The sequence below is a fragment of the Lissotriton helveticus genome, chromosome 1_2, assembly GCF_964261635.1.
Source record: "Lissotriton helveticus chromosome 1_2, aLisHel1.1, whole genome shotgun sequence".
NCBI classification, from domain to species: domain Eukaryota; kingdom Metazoa; phylum Chordata; class Amphibia; order Caudata; family Salamandridae; genus Lissotriton; species Lissotriton helveticus.
In genome coordinates, this window is record NC_136058.1 from 152793419 (window position 1) to 152817475 (window position 24057).

Here is a 24057-nt window from a genome sequence, read left to right on the forward strand (position 1 = left end):
TTAGAGAGGTCGATTATTGTCTCGCATCAAAAGTGACAGCGCCCACTGTTCTCTCTAACTTTTTGAAAATTACTTGTACTGTTGAGACCTTTTTGGCATTAAGAAATAGAAAGCCCAAAAGAAAAAAAACTGCGTGGTTTGATAAACATTGTGCTCAGACCCTAAAAAAGTTAAAAAGAGGGCTTGATGATAAGCCAAGAGACAAAGAAAGAGTTAGAGAAGAACGAACCAATTATAAGTTGGCTCTAGCAACCAGGAAAAAGGAGTTGCAAAATGATGCCTGGAATAAACTTGATATGGCCGCTGTAACAAAAAATCATAAATTATTTTGGAAAACTATTAACGGCCCCTTCCTAAAGAATGATAATACTCCTGAAGTCAGTTCTCATGTCAGCTGCCTTGCATGGATCACCCATTTTTCAGAGATTTTTAACTCTGATTTTAATTCAGATGGGTCTATTTTTAATACAGACACAGTATCATGTTTTAAATGGCAGAAAATACAACTGTTTTTAACCCTGGATGAAGTTACAGAGGCAATTAAAAACAGTGAGGGGGGTAAAGCACCTGGGCCTGATGGGGTACCCATGGATTTCTATAAACACAAAATGACCCTCAGGGCCCCAATTTTAACACGTTATTTTAATGCTGCGGTGGAAGATAGTTTACCACTGACATGGGGACAGTCAATTATTGTACCCCTCTACAAAAAAGGATCTAGGTCGGAGGCCCGAAATTACCGTCCAATCTCGCTTTTGGACTCGACAGTTAAAATCCTTAGTCGAGCCCTATTAGTGAGATTGGAAGCTTGGGCTGAGGAAAAAAACATCTTGTCCCCAGTCCAGTATGGGTTCCGTAGGGGAAAGGGTACAATGGAGCAGTGCGTGAACCTGGAACTCATAGTCGGCAATTATACTAAAGCTAAACCCGGTAATCTCTACCTGTGCTTCGCCGACCTGAGTTCAGCATTCGATCTGGTGGAACACGCACTGCTCTGGCCTACTCTATTGGCATTGGGTGCCCCCATTGAAATTATCCATCTGCTTGCCCGCCTGTACAATAATGTGTCATGTAAAGTTAGGTTCGGTACAGATGGAGAGTGCACTCCTTTTTTCAGAGTTAGGAGAGGTATCCGACAAGGATGTGTACTTGCCCCCCTACTGTTTTCTCTTTTTATAAATCAGGTTAATGAAATTTTAAGACAGACTAATGCAGATGCTCCTATCATCAATGGTAACCCGATCCCAGTCCTCTTATACGCGGACGACGCAGTACTCCTTTCTAGGACCTAAAATGGACTGCAACATTTAATTAATCAATTCCACGTTTTTATTGAAAGTAGGAAATTGAAAATGAATAAAGGGAAGACGGTTACAATGGTGTGCGGTAAGAGACCAAGAAAATGTAAACCCTTTTTTCTAGAAGGGGAAAGGTTAGAATCTGTTAGTAGTTTTTTGCTACTTGGGTATTACTTTTTCAGGAGACGGGAGATGGGTTAATGAACAAAAAAGTGTCCTTTTTAAAATGCTTAGGAACATTAGTTGTATCTTTAGATTTGCAGCCAAATTAGGGGGTCGTAGAATTCCCGAAATGTTATCTATATTTAATGCAAGATGTATTTCTTCAGCCATATATGGGGCCGGGGTTTGGGGGTATGATGCACAGAGTGCCAAATTGGTTCAGGGCAAGGAGAATGAGTTTTTAAAACGATTAATTAGTGCCCCGGCTACGGCTTCAACTGAGTTAATACACAGGGAACTAGATATGAACCATGTTAATGATTTAATTGCTCTCCGTCCTTTGTCCTTATGGCGCTTAATTTGGGCAAAGGAGGAGACAAAGTTTACACAGGATGTAATTACTGACTGCATTTAACTTGACCACCGATCGAATATCCCCTGGCTGAGCCATATACAACACTGGTACAAAATATTGTATGGCTTGAACATTTTTAAAGATCCTATAATAGGTTCTACACTATCGAAGCGGGAGTTGAAAGTCTCATTCCTTAAATATACAGCTGCGATTAGAATGGAAAGATATGCAAAACAAAGTACATTCAATCTCTACCAGCAACATAACATCAATGAAGGCTTTCAATCCTATCTTGCTGTAGGTAGTATTAATTCCCATCGATTTGTATTGACCCGTCTTCGCTTAGGAATTGTGCATCACCTAGTGGCTTTCCCTGTGGTCAAAAAACCTGGCACTTGCTTGTGTCCTTGTGATGATAAATCCAAACAGAGCACGTGCCACTTTATGCTATCCTGTAATTTTGATACCTCTTTTAGAAAAATGTATTTGAAACCCATCTTTTTAAAATATAATACGCGTGGTACACAAACAGCGATGCAATTGACTTTTAATCTAGAGACCCCAGACGTATGTTTTTATGTGGCCACTTATATTTTAAAATGTATCTCTGTAAGAAAATCAATTATTGTATGATTTCTTTTAGCTGCTAAATGTACTGTGCACTTTGGGAATGATGTTATTGACACTTAGCACTTTATCTCGCTAATTTGCACGTATATGAATGCTGTATAAATTGCTGCTACTGTATAATGTGTACTGTTAGAATGGTACAGCACTTGCACTTTGCTTTATTTTTAGACTCAGTGCTGCTAGATGCATATTGCACTTTAGGAAGGACGATATTTAATCCTTGCTTCAATCAGGCGTATTTGCACATATATCAATACGGTATCGACACTTTGCACTTTACCAGCATATTTACACATTTATGAAGTCCGTACAATTGCTGCTATTATAACCTATACATTCTTTGAATGGCATAGCGCCTACACCCTACAAATGCTGCTATTGTATATTACATACAGAAATAATTGTACATGGTTTTGTGATTTATCCTGAAACATTGTGTTCACACTTTAGCGGAAGAATGTTCTCCAATGGTGTAATTTTTACTAATGTTTATTATGTCTGTTGCTATATGGTTGTATTTTTACATACCGAATAAAGCATCTTTTGACTTTGACTATAGCATAAATGAATTAATTGATTTTACTTCCAATGCAATCTCCTTCAGGAGATTTCCTTGAGATTTCAATGTATCATTAGATTCCAGGATGTCATATAATGTTTTTTGCATCAGGAGGAGTATACACCCAGCATAGGAGAGGGCCCTGTCACTAAAAAATCCAAGTTAGAAGCAGAAGTTTTGATCATAATGGATCTTTGTGGGTGGATCTCTTTGCTGAAGGAAACATCCTTCACCACCTCTCTGCTAATTGGATCTCATTTATTGGAGAAAGGAAGAACCCTGAATACCATCATCTTCCTCAGTACTCACTCAAGGGGGGCCAATCTCTACCTTGGGGTGAGGTAAACTTAAAAGGGGTAATTGTCAAAAACATGGCGAAGAAGACAGACGAGGCTCCATAAGCACAATATTGTCCGGTAGAACAAGCCTTTCCACTTCTTGCCCTAAAACTCCTTTCCATGTATGGATATTAACGAGGGTGCAGACTCTACCACTGAGTGTGCCATCAACTGGGTCGATAAGTCAAGTAACCTTGAGTTCTTCAAATATTTCCTTACAAAGTCCTTTATCGATTAAGCGAGCGACTATGTGTAGTAGGGGAAAGTTGGATGAATTATCCACCAGAGGCTGGAAAGTGGAAAGGTTAAACTCGAGCAGGGCACAATCAGTCCTTACTTAAGGTCCTTAATATCGTTGGCCATTCCCTTAGCCCTTGTCCTGACTTTTGTTTTCCTGTAGGGCACTTGTGATTTGCCAGCCCTTTTCCTCTGTACAGGCCTAACTTTCCCACTTGCACCGATTTCTAACAAGGGTCACAGAGGTGACGGGGTCCACAAGTCCTGCTGGTGAGCCCCAAAGCCTGGGACCAGCACCGACCTCAGCTCAGCAACAAGGTTTCCCTTTCTTTTTGCTTCTCTTTCTTTCAATGTTTTATTTATTTCCTCTCCACTTCTTTCTTCTAATTTCTCTCCCCTTTCTCGCTCTTTCCGTCTTTCTCTCCACTTCCTTCCTTGTTTGTTTTCTTTCCCCTTTGTTCCTTTCTTGCATTCTCTCTTTCTTCTCTTCTTTTTTGATTTACTTTCTCTTCTGCATTTCTTCTTCCCTTTAAGTCTTCTTTCGTGTCCTTGTCTGCTTCTTGCCTTCTTTCATTTTCCCCTTATTTTCTTCCCTTATCTTTGCCTCGCCTTCTTTCCTTTTCTTCTTCCCTTCTCATCTTTTGTGCTTCTTTCATTTTCATTTTCTCCTCTCATTCTCTTTTTCATTTCTTACTTTGTGTACCTCCCATCATTTCTTTCTTCTGTCCTTTCCTTCTCTTATATTGCTTTCTTTCCTTCCTTATTTTTATTATCTTCTCCCTTCCTTTCTTCCCCCTTCGTGCAACCACTCTTTCTCCTTCATCCCGTCTTTCTTTCTCTTCTTGCTTCACTCTGTTCCTTCTCTCTCTGTCTCATATGTTCCTTCTTTCCTTTTTTTCATACCGTCATGTCTTTTTCCTCCCTTCTTTTCTTCCTCCCTCGCATTGACTGGATGCAAATAATCTACCTCATTTGTTGTGTATATCTAGAGGCAGCCCTGTGTAATTCCTTAGGAGTGGGCTGGTTCAGTGTTGTGTTGCTTGAGGTTCAGAAGTTTAGAGTTTCGAGGAGGTTGAGCAGAACTTCTTTAGTTTATTTTCAGAGACGTGTATTGGGAGGTTAAAGTCTCTGAGACAAAATGGTGCATGACGTGGTGATGATGAGGTCGGTGATTTCAGAGATGGTTCTAGATGATCTGTCAATCAGGAAATATCGATTTTTTGGCGGGGGGGGGGGGGGTGAAAGGGTAAATGGCAGGTGAGGTATTTGAGTGAGTTGAGTTGTAGGTTTCTGGACAGTGCAAGGCCAAAATGATTTAAAAGCGAGGAGCTAAAAAGAAAAAAGGTCGATATTTGCTAACAATAAATAACAAGCATTGGCAAAGCCAATACGTTTGGTATTATTGAGCCACCACATACAAACATATGAATTCACGAATGCTTTTCACATGCAATAAATTCACAAAAGTGTTTTAACAGACTAAGTTAAGCTCTACTGGCTTTGCAATACTTGCTTCATTTATAAAATGCAGAGATAAAGAGATGAACGTAACAATGTGATGATAGAGTGAACCTTTTGCATGTAAAGTAGTCCCTCATGTATTCCAGTGGAAACTGTAATGATACACCCAATAGCCAATAGCATGAAGTGAGAGAGTAATGCTTCTCTGGGTGGAGCCAACGCCTATTCTATGTGTATTTCTCAAAATTGGTAAACATGCATCTTGCAAATAGCTGCACTGTCAAGCCAGATCCAAAAGTCAAGGCAGCAACCCTTAAATTGTGCACTCTTCTTTTTTCACAGTGGCTCCCATGAACGTGAGCTGTACTCGCACAGACTTCCAGATCCAGCTCCCCAGGCAATCTCTCCCACAACTGGAACGGAACAACATCTACTTGGGGAACCCCGGCTGCATTGCACAAGTGGCTGGCTCCAACTATAAGATTTACTCCAGATTTGATACTTGCAACATAGGACCGCAGGTAACCAGAAGGGTTGATTGCATGCAGTCTGGGTTGTCCCCATGTTAAAGCTGAAAGTCTACAGGTAGAGTTTTGTAACTTGTGGAAGAGCCTATGTGCTCCTGGTCGCTGTCTTTATACCAATCCGCAAACCATCAATAGAGACTTGGCCTTGAACAAATTCGACCTGCTCAAAACGTGCAAATTGCTACTTTTCAGTTATGGAATTATTTCCTTCACATTGCTACATATAGTTGGGCAAACAAAGTAATTTGGTATTTGTATACTAAACAAGCATTAGAAAAGCCAATAGGTCACATCTGTGGGACTTATTCACTTTGCCATTGGTTTTTGCAAGGTTGTACAGGATCCCTAATGCTATAAAGCACTGTCAAAAAAGAAAAAAGCTTCTGTCATTCTGAAGGCACACACCACGCATGCACTCGCTTACAAAATGGCGCGGGCTTTTTTTCCTTTTTATTTACTGATCCGAGTTGGAAGGGTAAATAAAAAGAAAATAATAGCGGGAAAGGAAGTGGGTAGGGGGGTGAGGAAGCAACATGGAGTGCAAGGGGAGCAACACGGAGGGCTGCATGTACAGAAGCAACATGAATGGTGAGGATAAGGGAAGATACACGAAGGGCTGGTGGCGGCATGGAAGCAACACAGATGGTGTGGGTGCGGGAAATGACAAGAGATATTAACACAGAGTGCATGGGGAGAAAAGAAACACAGGGACACGAGAGCAATATAGAGCTGGGGAGGAGAACTGCAAGGACACGAAAAAAACAACACAAGGGGAGTAAAGCCTGAAAAGTGAGCAGTGGAAGGATAGAAGTAATAGCTCCGAGGAGGGACAAACACAAGAAGACAAAGTACGATGAGAAAGCCCACATAAGCTAACGAATATGAAGCAAGCAAATGAGAGTAACAATAAAACCAACAAATAGTGAACAATGACCAGGCTCTGAACCTACTGTAAGCAGACATTAGTGCTTTTTGCCAAAAGGCAGCTTGCACTGTCTGGTAGGCGAGACCTAAAAAAGGTGAGGATCATTTTTGCAAGCAGACCCATGTAGTGTTCTTCATCACCTTCAGATCCCAGACACTACTGCATTAAATAATCAAGCCCATATGATTACGTCTCTCCCTCACCCAACTTAAAATTGGAGCAAAATCACGTTATGATTTCTGAAAACAATCATACATAGAAACGATGGTCCCTTTAAGCCACATCCTGCTGTTAATTCTCAGGGCAAAATTAAATCATGGAGAGAAGGTCTCCTGTTCAATGTAGTCATTCATAGCTGCCTCTCACCTGCAGACCTTCAGCAGTTACCATATGAACACAAGCCTGCCAGCCATCCTGGACCTCTGCAGGTGTGCAGATCCTGAAAACCCACAGTTCCATATTATCTGCACCTTCTTGTAACTTTCCCCAAAAAATGTCTAATTTCATTAAGTCGATAAGTTGAAAACCAACATGTAACAAGTATACTAGAAGTTAACATAAGGCGTTTTCACTGTTTATAGATCCTTTTGGCTAATTAAATAGATCTGAATCTAATTTCAATGCATTTAGATATGAGACACCACAAAGTCCTCTTTTGCAGCCAAGGAGTGGCCAGTTTTCCAGTGCATGATTTGTGTTTTCACTATATTACGATATTCACATTAAATTAAAATATATCTGCCTATCTTTTAGGAGTACAGAACTAACTAGAGATAGAGAAAAAACATTAATTCAGCTACTTGGCCATCAGAGTCACAAGTTTTGCTTATTTCAAATTAGCAGACGTGGAAAGACAGAAATGGTTTTACTAACACAACAAAGGACTATGGCAAGTGGTATGTAGAATCACATATAGAAATGTTGTGGAAGAACTGGTGACTATATTGCTTACCAATTATAAAAAGAGAGTGGCTTAGGCATTCATAGCTCAATGCGGTTCTGTAGTGCTGCTCATGAATATCAGCTAAACGGAAGCAATTTTGAAGGGGTGTATGGGTCTACTCAACTAGACAGCATTATGCGGCCATATTGGAAGTAAAACTTGATCAACAAGTGAGTTATTTCATGAAGATTCGAAAGGTGTCACAGAGGGACAGGCAATCTTCTAATGATATACACAAAATATAATTACTCTAACTCATTCTTTAAGAAAGTAATTAAATCATTTTAATACGATCAAAAACTCCCATGGGAAATATTAGAATAATTATCTAACGATCAGAAACCATCGGCGTGGCCATTTTAAGATGGTAATGACAGATACATTAAAGATTAGAGGCCAGATTTACTAACATTTTGTGTCATGGTTACACCACTTTTGTGCGGTATTCACGATGCAAAATGCTAGTACATATTTATAAAGTCACACAAGGGGCGATTTGCACCGCCCTGTGTAGCTTTAGAAAACTGGGAGGCATTGCATGGGTGGAACATGGGCATTCCCATGCATCCACCCATGCATTTTATACAATCCCAGATTTACAAAGGTGTGTAATCCTGGGACTGCCTAAAATCGCTACGCCTCCCAGAGGATGGCGTGACGAGGAGAAAAAACATTTTTCTTCTCGTTATTTCATCTTTTTATGCGTGATGCATGCAGCACACACAGAAAGAGAAAAATGCCTCATGACATTGGTTTTGTGTAGGAAGGGTGCCTGCATTGGCGCTAGGCTGCCTGAAGTGTGGCAGCACTAAGAGAAAGCAGAAGTGCGCCATATCTTATTAGATATGGCGTATTTCTGCTCTCTCCTTTTCATGCATCGCAGTGCAACAAGTTGCCTTGCTACACTAAGTTACATGAACGGTTAGTAAATCTGGCAACTTGAAACCCTATACATTTCTAAGTATAGATACTGGAACATAAATCATGCTCAGTTACTGATAAGTAAGTATCAATTGATATTTACAGCAAATACAGAATATAGCAGTAATCATAAAATGCAAAGAACCAGATTGAACAAACAACTGAAAACAAATCTGCAATGCACATCGTAGAAACAAAATAACCTTTCGGAGAATACTAACGAGCAGATATTGTTGCAAAAGAAAGTGTGTGAAGAATGAGGAACGCAGAAATAGTTATAGAGGTGGATGTGGTAGCCCTCCTATATTTTTACTTGATTATTGCTTAAGTCTGCCAATCAACAGAGACATTTAGACCATAATTCACTTTATGCACAGTTCAAGTCCATTGGGTTTCACACAAAGAGAGTTGATAATGCAGACCAGAGTGACGTGTAATAACTACACAATGTTCACATGTATGCACAGGAACATCATCGCCTTAGGTGGAAATCACAGTATAGATCTATATGAACTAACAGTGTTTAACAGATTCTTCATGAGCCTGGGGCTGCTCTCCCACTGGACATTACTTTAGTACTTATCTTAATAAACAGTTTTACTTCACCATCGGGTATCTTTTCAATGGTGATGGGATGACTGTCATCACTGCTCAGTGGTCCATGTTTAGGTCTCGCCTGTCGATGCGCATGCGCATCGAGCAAGCGAGACTATGGGGGCTTATCCACTCTTTATCCACTGCAAGGAATCGTGGCGATTCCTTGCAGTGCCCGTGACTTTTAAGCTCAATGCGCATGCGCATTGAGCTTAAAAGCGCGTGCACGTCCGTCTTGTTTTACCCGCTCCGCCCCCTCCCCTTCCCGCCGTGTCGCATTTCTCCTCCCCCCTCCCCTCTCTTCCCTCCGTCTTGTTTGTTTATTTTACCCGCTCCGCCCCTCCCCTTCCCGCCGTGTCGCATTTCTCCTCCCCCCTCCCCTCTCTTCCCTCCGTCTTGTTTGTTTATTTTACCCGCTCCGCCCCCTCCCCTTCCCGCCGTGTCGCATTTCTCCTCCCCCCTCCCCTCTCTTCCCTCCGTTCATCACACGCGCAGCAGGAAACAACAGTTTAACAACGACAGACCCAACCGTGGCGCGAGCACACACATACAGAACACTTTCAAGATGATTTAGTCTCCCGGATGAGTACCTAGCTGGCACGGTGCCTCCGCCTCCTAAGTGTAAGACAGTAATGCAAAAGGGAGGCTTGTCAAAACGCCACTGCCTAAAAAGACAACCTTAGAGACAAAAGCACTAAACGAATGCCGATCGCCCCGCGAGCCCGGCACACATCCATTGCTCTCCGTCTGCTGCCGGATCAATACTGCGACCTCATTTAAAAATAAACAGGGACGCTGCAAGTAGGTCGAGTTTACTTTTGATATAGGATTCACTGCGGGGAACAGGGAGCTCTGCTTGACCTCCTGCCTCGCGCATGCCACCCGGCAATATTTCTTCGCTATTCTCAGAAGGAAGCTTCATCTAAAGTGTGCTACCGGGCTGACTCTATTTATTGGTGTACAGGGGAAGCCTCGCTTTAATTACGATATATGCATGCCGGTGCATACTCGAGCTCTCGCAGCTGAGCATGATTAATGCTCCGACGCCTTGCGTCTTTTGTTCTTTCTCTCTTCCTTCATCCGCGCGCTCTTGCAGGTTGCACAGCTCTGTCCTCGTGAAGTTCCCAAACTCGCTAACCTCTGCGTACAGCATCCGCTACTTACAAGTATGTAGTGATGATGACAAGAGCAACTAATATACAAAGATGTTTATTTGCTATCTAAGCTGTGAAATTGTTTTTATTCAAACATACGTGATGACAAACTCAACAGGTGTTTCAAGTTCAAAGCAATCACGAGTCCCCGAACGTTCTGATTTTCGTTGGCTCAAAGTGCCATGTGCTTCAATTTAAGAGAGAAACTGAACCTCCTGTGAGCCATTGTTACAAAATGGCGCATTATTTAATACTCATAGGATGGGGTAGAACAGCTGCACGGAAGAACAGAGAAAGATGGATTCCCATTGCGCTTATTAATGTGAAAAGCCTCTAATTCATTGACAATACAAACATTTATGTGTGCCATTGAGTTAAGCTATGTTATATTACTGTGTCCTAGGAATCAACTTCCTCTTAAGATAACCTAACACCACTATTTAGGTGCACGATACTCACTGACAAGAAAGAATGCATAAGACATCAGTGGGTTTTTCAGATCATTCAATAAACACATAGGGCATATGAATGGCTTCCGGAAATACACAAGGTACTAAACAATATGATATGGGTCCGTCCCTCACCTTCAACACCTCACCCTCACTCACCCTCACCCACACTCACCCTCACTCACCCTCAACGCCTCACCCTCACTCACCCTCAACACCTCACACTCACTCACCCTCACCCTCTCTCACCCTCTACCCTCACTCACCCTCAATACCTCACCCTCACTCACCCTCACCCTCACTCACCCTCACCCTTACTCACCCTCACTCACCCTCACCCTCACTCACCCTCACCCTCACTCACCCTCACCCTCACTCACCCTCACCCTCACTCACCCTCACTCTCACCCTCCCTCACTCTCACTCACCCTCAACCCCTCACCCTCACTCACCCTCAACCCCTCACTCACCCTCACTCACCCTCACCCACCCTCACCCTCACTCACCCTCAACCCCTCACACAGTGCAATAGGTCTCGGAGCATTTGAGTTAGAGCTTTTAGAAATGTTTATGGCTTTTTTTTTTTTATTCTTTAGCATTGGCTACAGGAAACAAAAATGCTAAAGATTTACAAAAAAACCCATAAACAATTCTAAAAGCACTAACTCTAATGCTGCGAGACCTATTGCATTTCCAATGCTTGTTTTGTTGTGTGGTGTCATCCTTTATAGATTTGCTAAGGACCATTTCATTGAGTTTCAAGGACTGTGGGGGAAAAAGGCTGAGACACAACCTCCATTTCTGTTCCCAGATAGGAACAGTGTAAGACATGTGGAAAGGCCCTATTGTGCTTACTTGAGTTCACACAGCCTGCACGCATAAGGTTGCACCACATCCAATGGGAAATAACGCAGGCTGCCAGGCAGGCGTGTACTTCAAGACTTTAATGCCCTGTATGCAAACAGTACCTCCAGGCCTTTAAGATTATTAAAGAGGTGTCCTCTATGCATGTAGACCTCCTGACAAAACATGAGGACAGGCTTTCAACTTACTTGTGAAGACCTGCGAACGCGCACCACTGCTCAGCAACGGAGTCCACATTGTCTTAGCAGCTGTTAACTCAGATGTGCTGCTTTCTGTGAATGCAAAGTCAACTAGTGTTGGACTCAAGTGGAGTCACTGGCATTGTATATATGCAAGCAATTGAACTGGGATTTTTTTATTATGTGCGTTGACAGATACAACACAATCAAGTGTTGAAGGAAATGTATATGTCCATTAATTAGCTGATGTGCTTTGTGCATAGGTGCAGATTTGCATAATTTCTTATGATGTTATTCATACAACGCCCATGTAAGAAAAAGAAAATAATATTTAGATTTTTTTCTCTCCTGTTCGTATGTCTATCCGAACATAGTTGCACAGTTAGTGCCTGATTTACAACCGTAAACTTACACATTTCTGTAAGTTTACACATATTTCAGTATTCACAAAACTGCATTTTAATAGTAAGTTTACGAGTGCAAACATTCCGCTGTCGGAGCGGAGAACTCCGTTCATAAAAAGTAAGGACAGGCCTACTTTGTATGTGTGGAGTTCTCCACCCCGACTGCGGAGGCTTCGCACTCGTAAACTTACTTTTAAAATGCAGTTTTGCGAATACCTTTGTGAATCAGGCTGTCACTTCCCATTTACAGTGTGTCTTTCTATGAAAGGAGAAACTCCACCACTTCCTTTTTTGCCAATTCCTTGCACATCGTCTCTTAGCTGGCAACAATGGTGTGAGGCATTTGAAGCATATGTGAATGAAACTGATTAGGATATATGCACAGCGAAAAAAAAAATCATTGTTGGTGCCCTATTTAGGCCCAGAGAGCACCTCTATATTAAAGACATTACCTTTGGATAAAAAGTTCAACCCTGACAGACATGTTGTTCGGCAAAGGAAATAATCCACCTAAAAGCACAACAGCCAGGAGGGCCCATAGACAATTTTGTGGCCGTGTTACATACTTTGGATCCAACTGTAATTACTTGGACCTTAAAGATGAAATTATCATTGATCATTTTATTAGAAAAACGAATAAGAAAATCCAGGAAAGATTGTTGTCTACAGAGAATCACTATTGAAAAGCTGCTTTAACTATAGCAAAGGGAATTGAGAATTCAGACCCTTACATGAGAGAAATGTCAGTAGTAGGGGTGATTCCGATTGTGAATGTATTCAAGTTGCAAGGCAAATTTGATTTCGGTTCAAGTCAAGTGCACAATGAGGGCAAGAAAAGTGTAATGAGCGGATGTGGCACATGTTTTCACTGTGGTAGAGAATAGTAAACAATGTCAAGTGTGTTCGCAATCTGTTTTTGTTTTCCAAGACTGATTTGTGAAGAGTTGGGAAAACTTAAAGATATTCAAAACAAATTCTTCTAAAAAAAAGGGACAGTGGCTGTGGTGCATAAACCACGCAAAGCCCCCCTGAGTTTGAGACAAGAACTGGTCTGTGAGCTGCATAAATTGTGTGTGTAGGGGATCATAGATCTGACTGAAAATTGTAAATGGTTGGTACCTGTTGTATTGGTCTGGAAAGCAAATAAATCACTGCATCTATGTGTCGACCTCAAGGATTTAAATCAATGTAATTTTTTTTTTTAGCACCAGTCTCTCCCTAATGTCAATGACATGTTGTGCACGATTGAGGGTTCCAAAGTGTTTGTGCTTTTGAATATGTCTGCTGACTATCTTCAGATGGAATTACATCAAGTATCTAGACATCTCAATGCCTTTATGACCCTAGAAGGTGCTTATCATTATAAATGCATGCTCTTTGGATGGTGTGTTTTCAGGATGACATCCTGGAAAATATTTGGCTTAACGTGATGGAAGATTGAACAAATCCATGAAGATTCTTGAAAGTAGTCGCTTAACTCTAAGAAAGGATAAGTGCAATTTTGTACAGGATGGGCTTGATTATTTAGAGCATAATGTGTCAAAGGAAGGGATTAAGCCTCTGTTCAGAATTTTGAAGACCATTCAGGAAGCTCCTTCTCTAGTAGCCACCAGGGCCACTTATCAGTGGCCCGCAGTTGTTGGGGCCCTGCTTGGGGCCACCAAAGTCTGTTTCCGTCTGCTTTTTCATGGTGGTGAGACCGCTATGAAATTCCCCACGGCGCTTCCTGCACAGGCACTTCCTTTATTGTAGGGACAGGAGTCCGCCCCCGCCCCGACTGGATCTTGGATCCTGTTGGAGGTGCAAATCCTACTACCAACCTCTCCGGGTCCGACCAGCTGCATCAAAATGTGGCAGACGCCGTATGCCCTGGATGTCGGGCGACCGCCCGTCAACTTAATTAGGGTCTTAGTTGCCTTTAATAATGGGTTCCGGTTTGGAATCTGTTTCGGAGTGAGTGAAGACTACTGATCTCCAATCATCCATTGGGTAGGAGTCTTATAAGACAAGAAAGACAAGCACCTGGGGGGGCGGGCGTGGCCAAGCGAGATCTGTGATGGCCGAGTAGGATGTGAGCTCCGTTGTAGGCGACCCCCAACAACCATCCTCATTTACTATCATGAGGTCCTGCTTATGACCCCTTGTGCCTGAAGAGTATCGGAGCCTGACCGCCAGCCCCGGTGACTATGGGGACACGTATACTTGAGCTGCGTCCATCGCTGGGGGCGGACCCTACCTGGGCCCTGAGGCCGGGATCCACAGTGTTGGCTCTGACCCGGCTGCTGCAACCTCCGGCCCGCCCTGAATCGAGAGAGGGGGCCGCTGCCGGGGCCCAGCTGCCGCTACCCTGGGGTGCCCAGTTCGGGGCTTTGTCCCACGGCGATCTACTTCCCGTCCGGGACGAGGCACTGCGTGGGCGGCAGCGGCTGGGTGATTGTGACCGCGACCCTGTCGGCGGTCCCTGTGGAGGCGGCGGCGGCAGAGGTATAGGGGGCGGTGGGGTGCCCCCCCGTCCAGACGTGAGTTCCCCCCACCGTAAATTAACCTGAACTCTCCCTGAAAGATGTCATGAATGCTATTACAGGGGTTAAGACCTCGCTGGAACACAAATGGACTCCATGGCCATTGATATTAACTTGATCAGGGCAGATATGGGGAAACTCAACGAGAAGGTCAAGCAGGTAGAGCTCACTACGTCCAGCCTGGTGGATGACGTCACACAACTGCAAAATGAAGTCCGGGAGTTGAAGGACTCCCGCATCTCTGTTGATCTTAAGCTGGATGATTATGAAGGTTGCCTCCGCTGCAACAACCTTCGCATCCTAGGAATCCCGGAATGGTCAGAGGGACAATCCCCCGACCTCTTTGTGGAGGATCTCATCCTCAAGCACCTGAATCCAAAGGGTCTCAGTAAGTTCTTTGTCGTGGAGCGGGCGCATAGGGTCCCGGGCGGCCGACCCAAACCCGGCACTCCCCCGCGGCCTATGTTGGCCCGAGTCCTTAACTACCGAGACAGAGACACTATCCTCCAGAGCGTGAGGGCTGGCACCCCGCTCAAGTACAAAAACTCTACTATATCCCTATTTCCGGACTTCAGGCAAAGAGTGCAAAAGCAAAGGAGGTCCTTTCTGTCGGTGAAGCGAGATCTGAGGGACAGAGGCATGAAATACTCAATGTTGTTCCCGGCCCATCTTAGGGTCGAGGCTGAAGGCCGAGCCTGATTTTTTGATCAACCAGGGGCAGTGGTGGAGTGGCTCGAATATCGTGAATCTCACGCCCCAACGGATAAGAGTGAAGACGGCGGGGCGTACGCTCAGCCGTCCTAGCTGAGGCCAGCTGTACGCTGGCACTGTTTTGGGGTGGGTGCGGGGGTGGTTCTTTGGGGGGGGGAATGATACATTTTGGGTAGGGCTACAGGGGAGCTAGGGTTTTGATGTATCGCTAATGTTTGCATTCTTCAGGACCAATGACTGCACTAGTTGGGTCGCAGACCGGGGCTCACAGTAAGTTTTTCCCCAAGTGTTTCTTATTCTTTCATTTGAATCTTTAGGGTGACAGGCACTCTGCATGTTACAGTGGGCAGTTCGAAGCTCAGTGGGCAGGGCAGCTGTGTGGGGGGGCGTTCGGACGGGGTGTTTGTTTTAATTTTTGGAAGGTTTTTGGTTTGCATCAGGACAATGCTTTTGATCAGTATAAAATATACAAAGGTTTGTCGATTCTACCATGTAGGCTATGGGGGGACGGGAAGTCAAGATTTTGAGTTGGAATGTTAATCGGTTGGGGGACAAAATCAAACGGAGTGTGGTCCTTCAATATCTTAAGAGGAATGTGCCAGACGTGGCCTTGCTTGAGGAAACACATCTCATCGGTAATTAGTGTAAAGGGCTGCACAGAAAGGGTTACAAGCTGATTGCACACTCTGGTTTCACGTCAGGCTCCAGGGGAGTGGGTATTTTGATCCGTAACACATTTCTGATGGCAGTTGTTTCCACGTGGGAGGATGATAGGGGTAGATATAGCGGAGTCACGGGCCGTTGGGAAAAACACAATATCACCTTCCTCTCAGTGTGTGCCTCCTGGGCTGCAGAATACTACATTTGTAGACTTAGGGAAACTCCTGCTTACTCTCCCTGAGGGTCCTCTGATCCTGGGAGGCGACTTTAATGCGGTTGTCTCCGGAATGGTGGACAGGCAGGTGATGGCTGGAGACTGCTCCACCCGGATCAACAGAAATACACATTCCACTCTGGGGCACACAATTGCCTTTCCCGGTTAGACTACTGTTTGATCCCTGCCGCTCAAGCGACTTATATCTCTGAAGTCACTCACTTGGCTAGGGGCATTTCAGACCACTCTCCTCTATGGATCCACGTGATCATAACTCGGGGCACAGCGGGGAGGGTGGCCCCCATTAATCCGTGGCATTTGCGAAATCCCAAAATTCGCAAAGACCTCATTAAAACGCTAGACGAATATTTCACTAACGATGTGGGTTTGGTGTCCTCTTTCCAGTCCCTGTGGGAGGCCTTTAAGACGGTTATCAGGGGTCAGGCGCTGTCATTGATAGCGGGTTCCAAGAAAAAGAGGAATAGAGAAGTAGTAGACCTAGAGGCTGAAATTGGTGTGCTGGAGGGGGAGCTGGATTCGGGAGCCACACATGCCAAACTCCACCTCTTAAGACCCAAACAGCATGACAACAAAGCACTAGTAACGGATAGGGCCAAGGCTCTTGGCAGGGAGCAGCAGGGCAGGCTTTATGATCTGGGGGATAAGGCAGGGAGGCTTATTGCGTGGCTCGACAAAAGAGATTGGGCCTGCCGTCTCGTCCCTGAACTCCTCACTGAAGAGGGAGTATCGCTTACAGACCCGTAAGACATAGTAGATAGGTTTGCGGATCACTTCCAGACAGTCTATACATCGGTCTCCCCTCGGCCGACTCTCAGTTGTTGCTCCGGGACATACAGCTCCCGTGCCTTTCCCCCGAGGATCGTGAGTTTATGGACAGTGCATTAACAGCAGATGAGATTGCCCAAGCCATTCGTTCCTTGAACTCCGGTAAGGCGCAGGGCCCCAACGGGCTCCCTATTGAACTCTACAAGCTTAAGCAAGATAAACTGGCTCCCTATCTGAAGGATATGTATCTTGAGTCTAGAGACAATGGTGCTCTACCTAAGGACCAGCGAGTGGCTGCAGTGGTAGTTATTCATAAGTAGGGCAAGTTCAAAACTAATTGTGCTTCCTATAGGCCGATTTCTTTATTGAATGCTGAACCCAAAGTTTTGGCTAAGCTTCTATCGAATAGGCTGGTGAAAGTCATGAGTGGTTTGGTCCACCCAGATCAGTCGGGCTTCATGCCCCACAGAAACACGGCCCTAAATCTGCGCAGATTACACAGGGTGATAGCCAGAGCCCACACCCTACGGGAGCCTGCGGTAATTGCTTCGCTCGATGCCACTATGGCTTTTGACACTATTGAGTGGCCCTATTTGTGGGCGGTCATGGCCAAGTTTGGATTCGGCCCCAAATTCATCGGTTGGGTACGTTTGCTCTATTCTGAAACTCTTGCTCAAATAGTAGTAAATAATAGGGTCTCGGCTCCGTTTCTGCCCTGTCGGGGTATCAGACAGGGCTGCCCGCTGTCCCCACTCCTTTTTTCACTGGCGCTGGAACCTCTGGCTGCTTGGCTGCATTGGGAACCATCTTTAAGGGGCCTGCGGTGGACCCCTGAACGAGAGGACCGTATATCCTTATATGCAGACGACATTCTGCTTTACCTGACATCTCCCTGTAAGTGCCTGGGAGTTGCCTTTGATGTACTGGCCTCCTTTGGTAGAAATTCGGGGCTCTCAATCAACTGGGGGAAATCTGTGTTGTTTGTCTTGTGGGGTGACCCCCCGGTCCCTCCGCGACAATGTTCTATACAAGTGATGACGGAAGGTTTCAAGTATTTGGGAGTTTTCATATCCTTGACCCATCAGTCAGATATGCCCGAAATCTTCTTCCCCCTTTGCAGAGGCTCAGGAGTGATATTGCGAACTGGAGGAGGCTCCCTCTCTCGTTGTTGGGTCGAGCAGCCCTATTTAAAGTCATGGCTTTGCCTCGTTTCCTACATGCCCTTCAGAATACTTTGGACGCAGTACCCGCCAGTTATTTTCGGGAGGTCGAGAGTCTACAGTGTAACCTGTTATGGGAGGGCAGATCACGTATTGCCTTAAATAAACGGACACTTTCCTGGTACGACGGAGGCATTGCCCTCCCAGATATTAAAATATACTACTGGGCCTCTCAGCTGGCAGCTGTCAATCATGGCACCTACGGTCCAATTGATGACCCTGGATATGCCATGGATAGGTGGCTTCTTCCCGGGGGAAGGTATAGCAGGGCCCTGTATTCAAGACCGCATAATTTGGATTTGACTGGACTGACTAAGCATGCTGTCCGGATCTGGCACGACGCTACGAGTTCCCTGGGTTGGAAAGACAGACTAACAATGGCCACCCCGCTCTGGGACTCTGATAAGCTGGGTAAGCTTTGGAAGACCAAGGGTTTCGATAAGTGGGACCTCATAGGGATCTCCACAATCAAAGATATTTGGGGTAAGGGAAGGATCAAATCGTTTGAAGAAATGCAGGCAGAGTATGAACTGACAAGTGCCCAATATTTCCGCTATGCGCCGGTAAGGCATGCGCTTCATACTGCGCTGCCCCGGGATGCTCAGCCACCCGAGGCCTCGCCTCTGGAAGATAGAATCCTTGACGGCCACCTTCCCGACAAAACGATCTCCTTGATCTACAAGAATCTAATTAATCACAAAGCTGATCCCCTCGGGGCGCTGAGGGATAGGTGGGTGCAGGATGGGATAGAACTAGATGACGAGGATTGGCAGGCAGCTGTGTCTTCGCAGAGGGAAGCCGCTTTTCCGGCCCGACTAAGGCTGGTTCCGCTTAAGATACTGCACAGGATCTACGTGACAGGGCCCCAGTTGGTACACATGGGACTGTCCGATACAGGAGTGTGTAGACGGAAGTGTGGTCTCACAGGTACATTTTTACACATCATCTGGGAGTGTGAACACATCGCCACATACTGGCACAAAATACATGATACTATGCACAAGGTATTGGGGTTCTCTTTGATCCCTGAGGCGAGGAGATGCCTCCTAACCATATGGGAGCCCACAGATTTGAATACTTCACAGACGCAGTGGTCCACATTGGGCTACATGTTAGCTAAAAGAAATATAGCCCAGTTATGGGGCGCCGAACAAGCCCCCACCCTGGAAGTGTGGGAAAATAACTTAGACTGGGGCATGTTCAGAGAAAAAACTGTTTATCTTGTGAGGGGATGCCCTCGAAAGTGGTCACAGGTGTCGGAACCCTGGAATAGGTACAGAGGAGACATTTGTACGCCACCTAGAAATGTTGTTTTGGCTGAATCCCCCTCCCCGTGACATTTATCTTTTTGTATGTAATGTTATTTTTCCTGATATCCCCTGAAGAGTAGTTTATAATAAGACAATGACCTCTGTAACGTGATTCTTACAGCTGATGCTGGTCAATAAAAAGAAATTTAAAAAAAAGAAAGACAAGCACCTGCACATTAAAACATATCCAGTGCTAAATTAACAATTATGTACAATATTGCACACCATAGGCAAATAGGTGTTGTGAGCAGTATCTGTAGTTACATTGTTGTGTTGTCTTGTCCTTCAAGATAATAGAAAAACATTTTGTAAGTCACTAAAACTACCATTATGCTTGCCACGGGAGTGCATTGTCATAGCAGGCTTCGTAACTTTCTTCATTGCTGCATGTACAGCTGTGAATAGGCACACTAAAGACAGCACAGGCAATTAATAGATAAGATACCCCAGTAGAGTCTGACTGAGGAGCCATAAGGCCCAACTCTGAAGGGAGCAGATCGGAGAGGTGATACTTAAGACCCAGAACTCATCATGAGAAGGCCATGAAGTATTTTCAAATACGGTATAGAGTCAAAATATCGAGTTTTTAATATCGACTAGACATAATATCGAGTAAAAAATATAGAATGGACATAATATCGACTAGACATAATATAGACTACCAAAATATCGACTAGAAAATGTTAATATCGAACAAAATGGACATAATATTGAATCAAAAATATAGAATGGACATAATATCGACTAGACATAATATAGACAACAAAAATATCGAATTTTAGGTAAGTTAATATTAATTAATTTTTTTGTGTAATATAATTCTGTAGCGGGTTGTGGGTTTATAGGGGAATAGGGTGGGAAGTAATTTAATTATAATTAATTAAATATGTTATTTTATTATTTGTTATTTATTTAGAATTAATTGTTAATTAATTATTAATTGGTAAATAATTAAAATATAATTGGTAATTAATTTTAATTGATTAATTGATAAATATTTTATTTTAGTAATTTATTTTCTGTAGCGGGTTGTGGGTTTATAGGGGAATAGGGTGGGAAGTAATTTAAATATAATTTATCAAATATGTTAATTAATTAATTGGTATTTATTTTGAATTAATTGTTAAATAATTTTAAATTGATAAATAATTAATTCCTAATTGATAATTATTTTAATTAATTCTTTAGGTGACAATTATGTCAATAATATTATTTTATTTTCTGTAGTGGGTTGTGGGTTTATAGGGGAATAGGGTGGGTAGTAATTTAATTTTAATTAATTAAATATGTTAATTAATTAATTGATTGGTATTTATTTTGAATAAATTATCAATGAATTTTTAATTGGTAATTAATTAATTGTTAATTGATAATTATTTTTTATTGATTAATTAATTAATAATTATGTGAATAATATTATTTTATTTGTAGTAGCGGGTTGTGGGTTTATAGGGGAATAGGGTGGGAAGTAATTTAATATAATTAATTAAACATGATAATTAATTAATTGGTATTTATTGTAAATAAATTGTAAATTAATTTTTAATTGGTAATTAATTAATTCTTAATTGGTAATTAAAATGGGGTTATTAAAATTTACCCCTATGCTATCCAATGCTTTCCTTACTGTTGCACTCTCTGGAGTGGGAATAGTAATTTTTACCCCTACTCTATCCAACGCTTTCCCTACTGTTGCACTCTCTGGAGTGGGAATAGTAATTTTTATCCCTACGCTATCCAACGCTTTCCCTACTGTTGCACTCGCTGGAGTTGGAATAGTAATTTTTACCCCTACGCTATCCAACGCTTTCCCTACTGTTGCACTCGCTGGAGTGGGAATAGTTATTTTTACCCCTAAGCTATCCAACGCTTTCCCTACTGTTGCACTCTCTGGAGTGGGAATAGTAATTTTTACCCCTATGCTATCCAACGCTTTCCCTACTGTTGCACTTACTGGAGTGGGAATGGTAATTTTTACCCCTACGCTATCCAACGTCTTTCCTAGTGTTGCACTCTCTGGAGTGGGAATAGTAATTTTTACCCCTACGCTATCCAACGCTTTCCCTACTGTTGCACTCTCTGGAGTGGGAATAGTAATTTTTACCCCTACGCTATCCAACGCTTTCCCTACTGTTGCACTTACTGGAGTGGGAATAGTAATTTTTAGCCCTACGTTATCCAACTTCTTCCCTACTGTTGCACTCTCTGGAGTGGGAATAGTAATTTTTATCCCTACGCTATCCAACGCTTTCCCTACTGTTGCACTCTCTGGAGTGGGAATAGTAATTTTTACCTCTACGCTATCCAACGCTTTCCCTACTGTTGCACACGCTGGAGTGGGAATAGTAATTTTAACCCCTACGCTATCCAACGCTTTCCCTACTGTTGCACTCGCTGGAGTTGGAATAGTAATTTTTACCCCTACGCTATCCAACGCTTTCCCTACTGTTGCACTCTTTGGAGTGGGAATAGTAATTTTTACCCCTACGCTATCCAACGCTTTCCCTACTGTTGCACTCGCTGGAGTTGGAATAGTAATTTTTACCCCTACGCCATCCAACGCTTTCCCTACTGTTGCACTCTCTGGAGTGGGAATAGTAATTTTTACCCCTACGCTATCCAACGCTTTCCCTACTGTTGCACTCTCTGGAGTGGGAATAGTAATTTTTACCCCTACGCTATCCAACGCTTTCTCTACTGTTGCACTCTCTGTAGTGTGAATAGTAATTTTTACCCCTACGCTATCCAACGCTTTCCCTACTGTTGCACTTACTGGAGTGGGAATAGTAATTTTTGCACCTACGCTATCCAACGCTTTCCCTACTGTTGCACTCGCTGGAGTGGGAATAGTATTTTTTACCCCAACGCTATCCAACGCTTTCTCTACTGTTGCACTCGCTGGAGTCGGAATAGTAATTTTTACCCCCACGCTATCCAACGCTTTCCCTACTGTTGCACTCTTTGGAGTGGGAATAGTAATTTTTACCCCTACGCTATCCAACGCTTTCCCTACTGTTGCACTCGCTGGAGTGGGAATAGTAATTTTTACCCCTGCGCTATCCAACGCTTTCCTCACTGTTGCACTCGCTGGAGTTGGAATAGTAATTTTAACCCCTACGCTATCCAACGCTTTCCCTACTGTTGCACTCTTTGGAGTGGGAATAGTATTTTTTACCCCTACGCTATCCAACGCTTTCCCTACTGTTGCACTCACTGGAGTTGGAATAGTAAATTTAAACCTCTCGCTATCCTACGGAAAAAATATTGTATATGTTTTGTTAATAATATGTATATATGTATATATATATATATGTTTTAAAAAAGAAATTTAAGTTACAATAATTATTTATTAATTTTAAGTTTATTTAAGTGTTTTAAGTATGTTTAAATTAGTTATATTTATTATTATAGTACTTTAAAATTACTTTTAAGATATTTTAAAAACTCGATATTTTCACTGTCTATATTTTTTCCTATCGATATTTTGGAGTCGATATTTTTGTACTTACCTGTTTGTAGATAGGAAGTCGATATTCTGGCATTCTATATTTTTACCTCGATATTTTGACTGTCGATATTTTGACTTTTGATATTCTGTCAGTGATCCTTCAAATACACGACTAATTGTGGACACAAATGGTCACCACCTGCCCACCAGGAGGGGGGTCCCAACCACAAAACTCTCAGGGATCATCAGCGTCAGATGGTAATGACTAGAGACATAAGCTGCTTTCATTCCTATGATCTACAATGGAAAGGTTCTTTGACACTGTGCCCAAACGGGGATTCCCCTGCCCTCATCTTGGTTGGCCAAGAGAAACACCCAGGTGAGCGAAGCATCCATTCGCTTTCTGTAGAGAGTACTGTTAGAGTAGGTTTATATAACTAAGGAGTGAAGGCGACTGAAGGTGTGCTGTCTGGCCTTACCCCGCATCTGTTTTGCTGGATCTCTTTACAACTAGTAAGAACCTTCTCTTTCCAGAGTGGAGGATCAGACACTCAAGAGAACATAACAGACTAAACTCTACAGCACTTGGGAATGTCCAATTTCAGGATATGATTCCAAACACCTCATGTTATGGGCTCCAATATAATAGTCAAGCATGTCTTATGTACATGATTGTGGTTCTGTAATCTCTTCCAAAAGTGCTTACAAGAGTATTGTTCCAACCGAGGACCTGAGATAGCACTGTAACGCATATGACACTGCAATTGCTCACTTTTGTACATCTTCCGGATGGGCTGGTCTGACAGCTCAGGAAGTGGCCTATTTTTTAGCTGTTTGTGGGCCTGTTTTATGGTCTGGTGGGCCTGTGCTCCAGTTAGTTTCACTGATAATACCACAGACATTGCCTGCAGCAGGCACAAATGCATGCACTGTTCCTTACCTTACCTAGCATTACAAGTTGAAAACTGCCCTGATTTGCAGATGTGGCTCCCTTTTTGAGCTATCTGATTTGCTAATGCAGGCCACTTTTATTGTGGTGCTGGGATCTATTTTCTGTCCCAGATAACCCTGGCTCCTTCCTATAGAGGTGGGTGGTTACCATTCAAGGGGCCTGATTTCAAGCGAGCAAATAAATTCTTCTATGATGGTTCGGGTTGTACTCGTCTGAGTATTTGTTTTAAAACTG

At 43.3% G+C, this 24057-nt stretch overlaps 1 protein-coding gene across 1 annotated transcript in view; it reads left to right on the forward strand.

Moving 5' to 3' along the window:
- The window catches only part of CDCP2 (CUB domain containing protein 2), a 334374-nt gene that overhangs the window by 304755 nt on the left and 5562 nt on the right, over positions 1 to 24057 (forward strand). The window contains exon 5 of the mRNA XM_078671806.1: positions 5383 to 5561. Within this exon, the coding sequence (XP_078527932.1) occupies positions 5383 to 5561 (179 nt within the window). The remainder of the gene's footprint in view (positions 1 to 5382; positions 5562 to 24057) is intronic.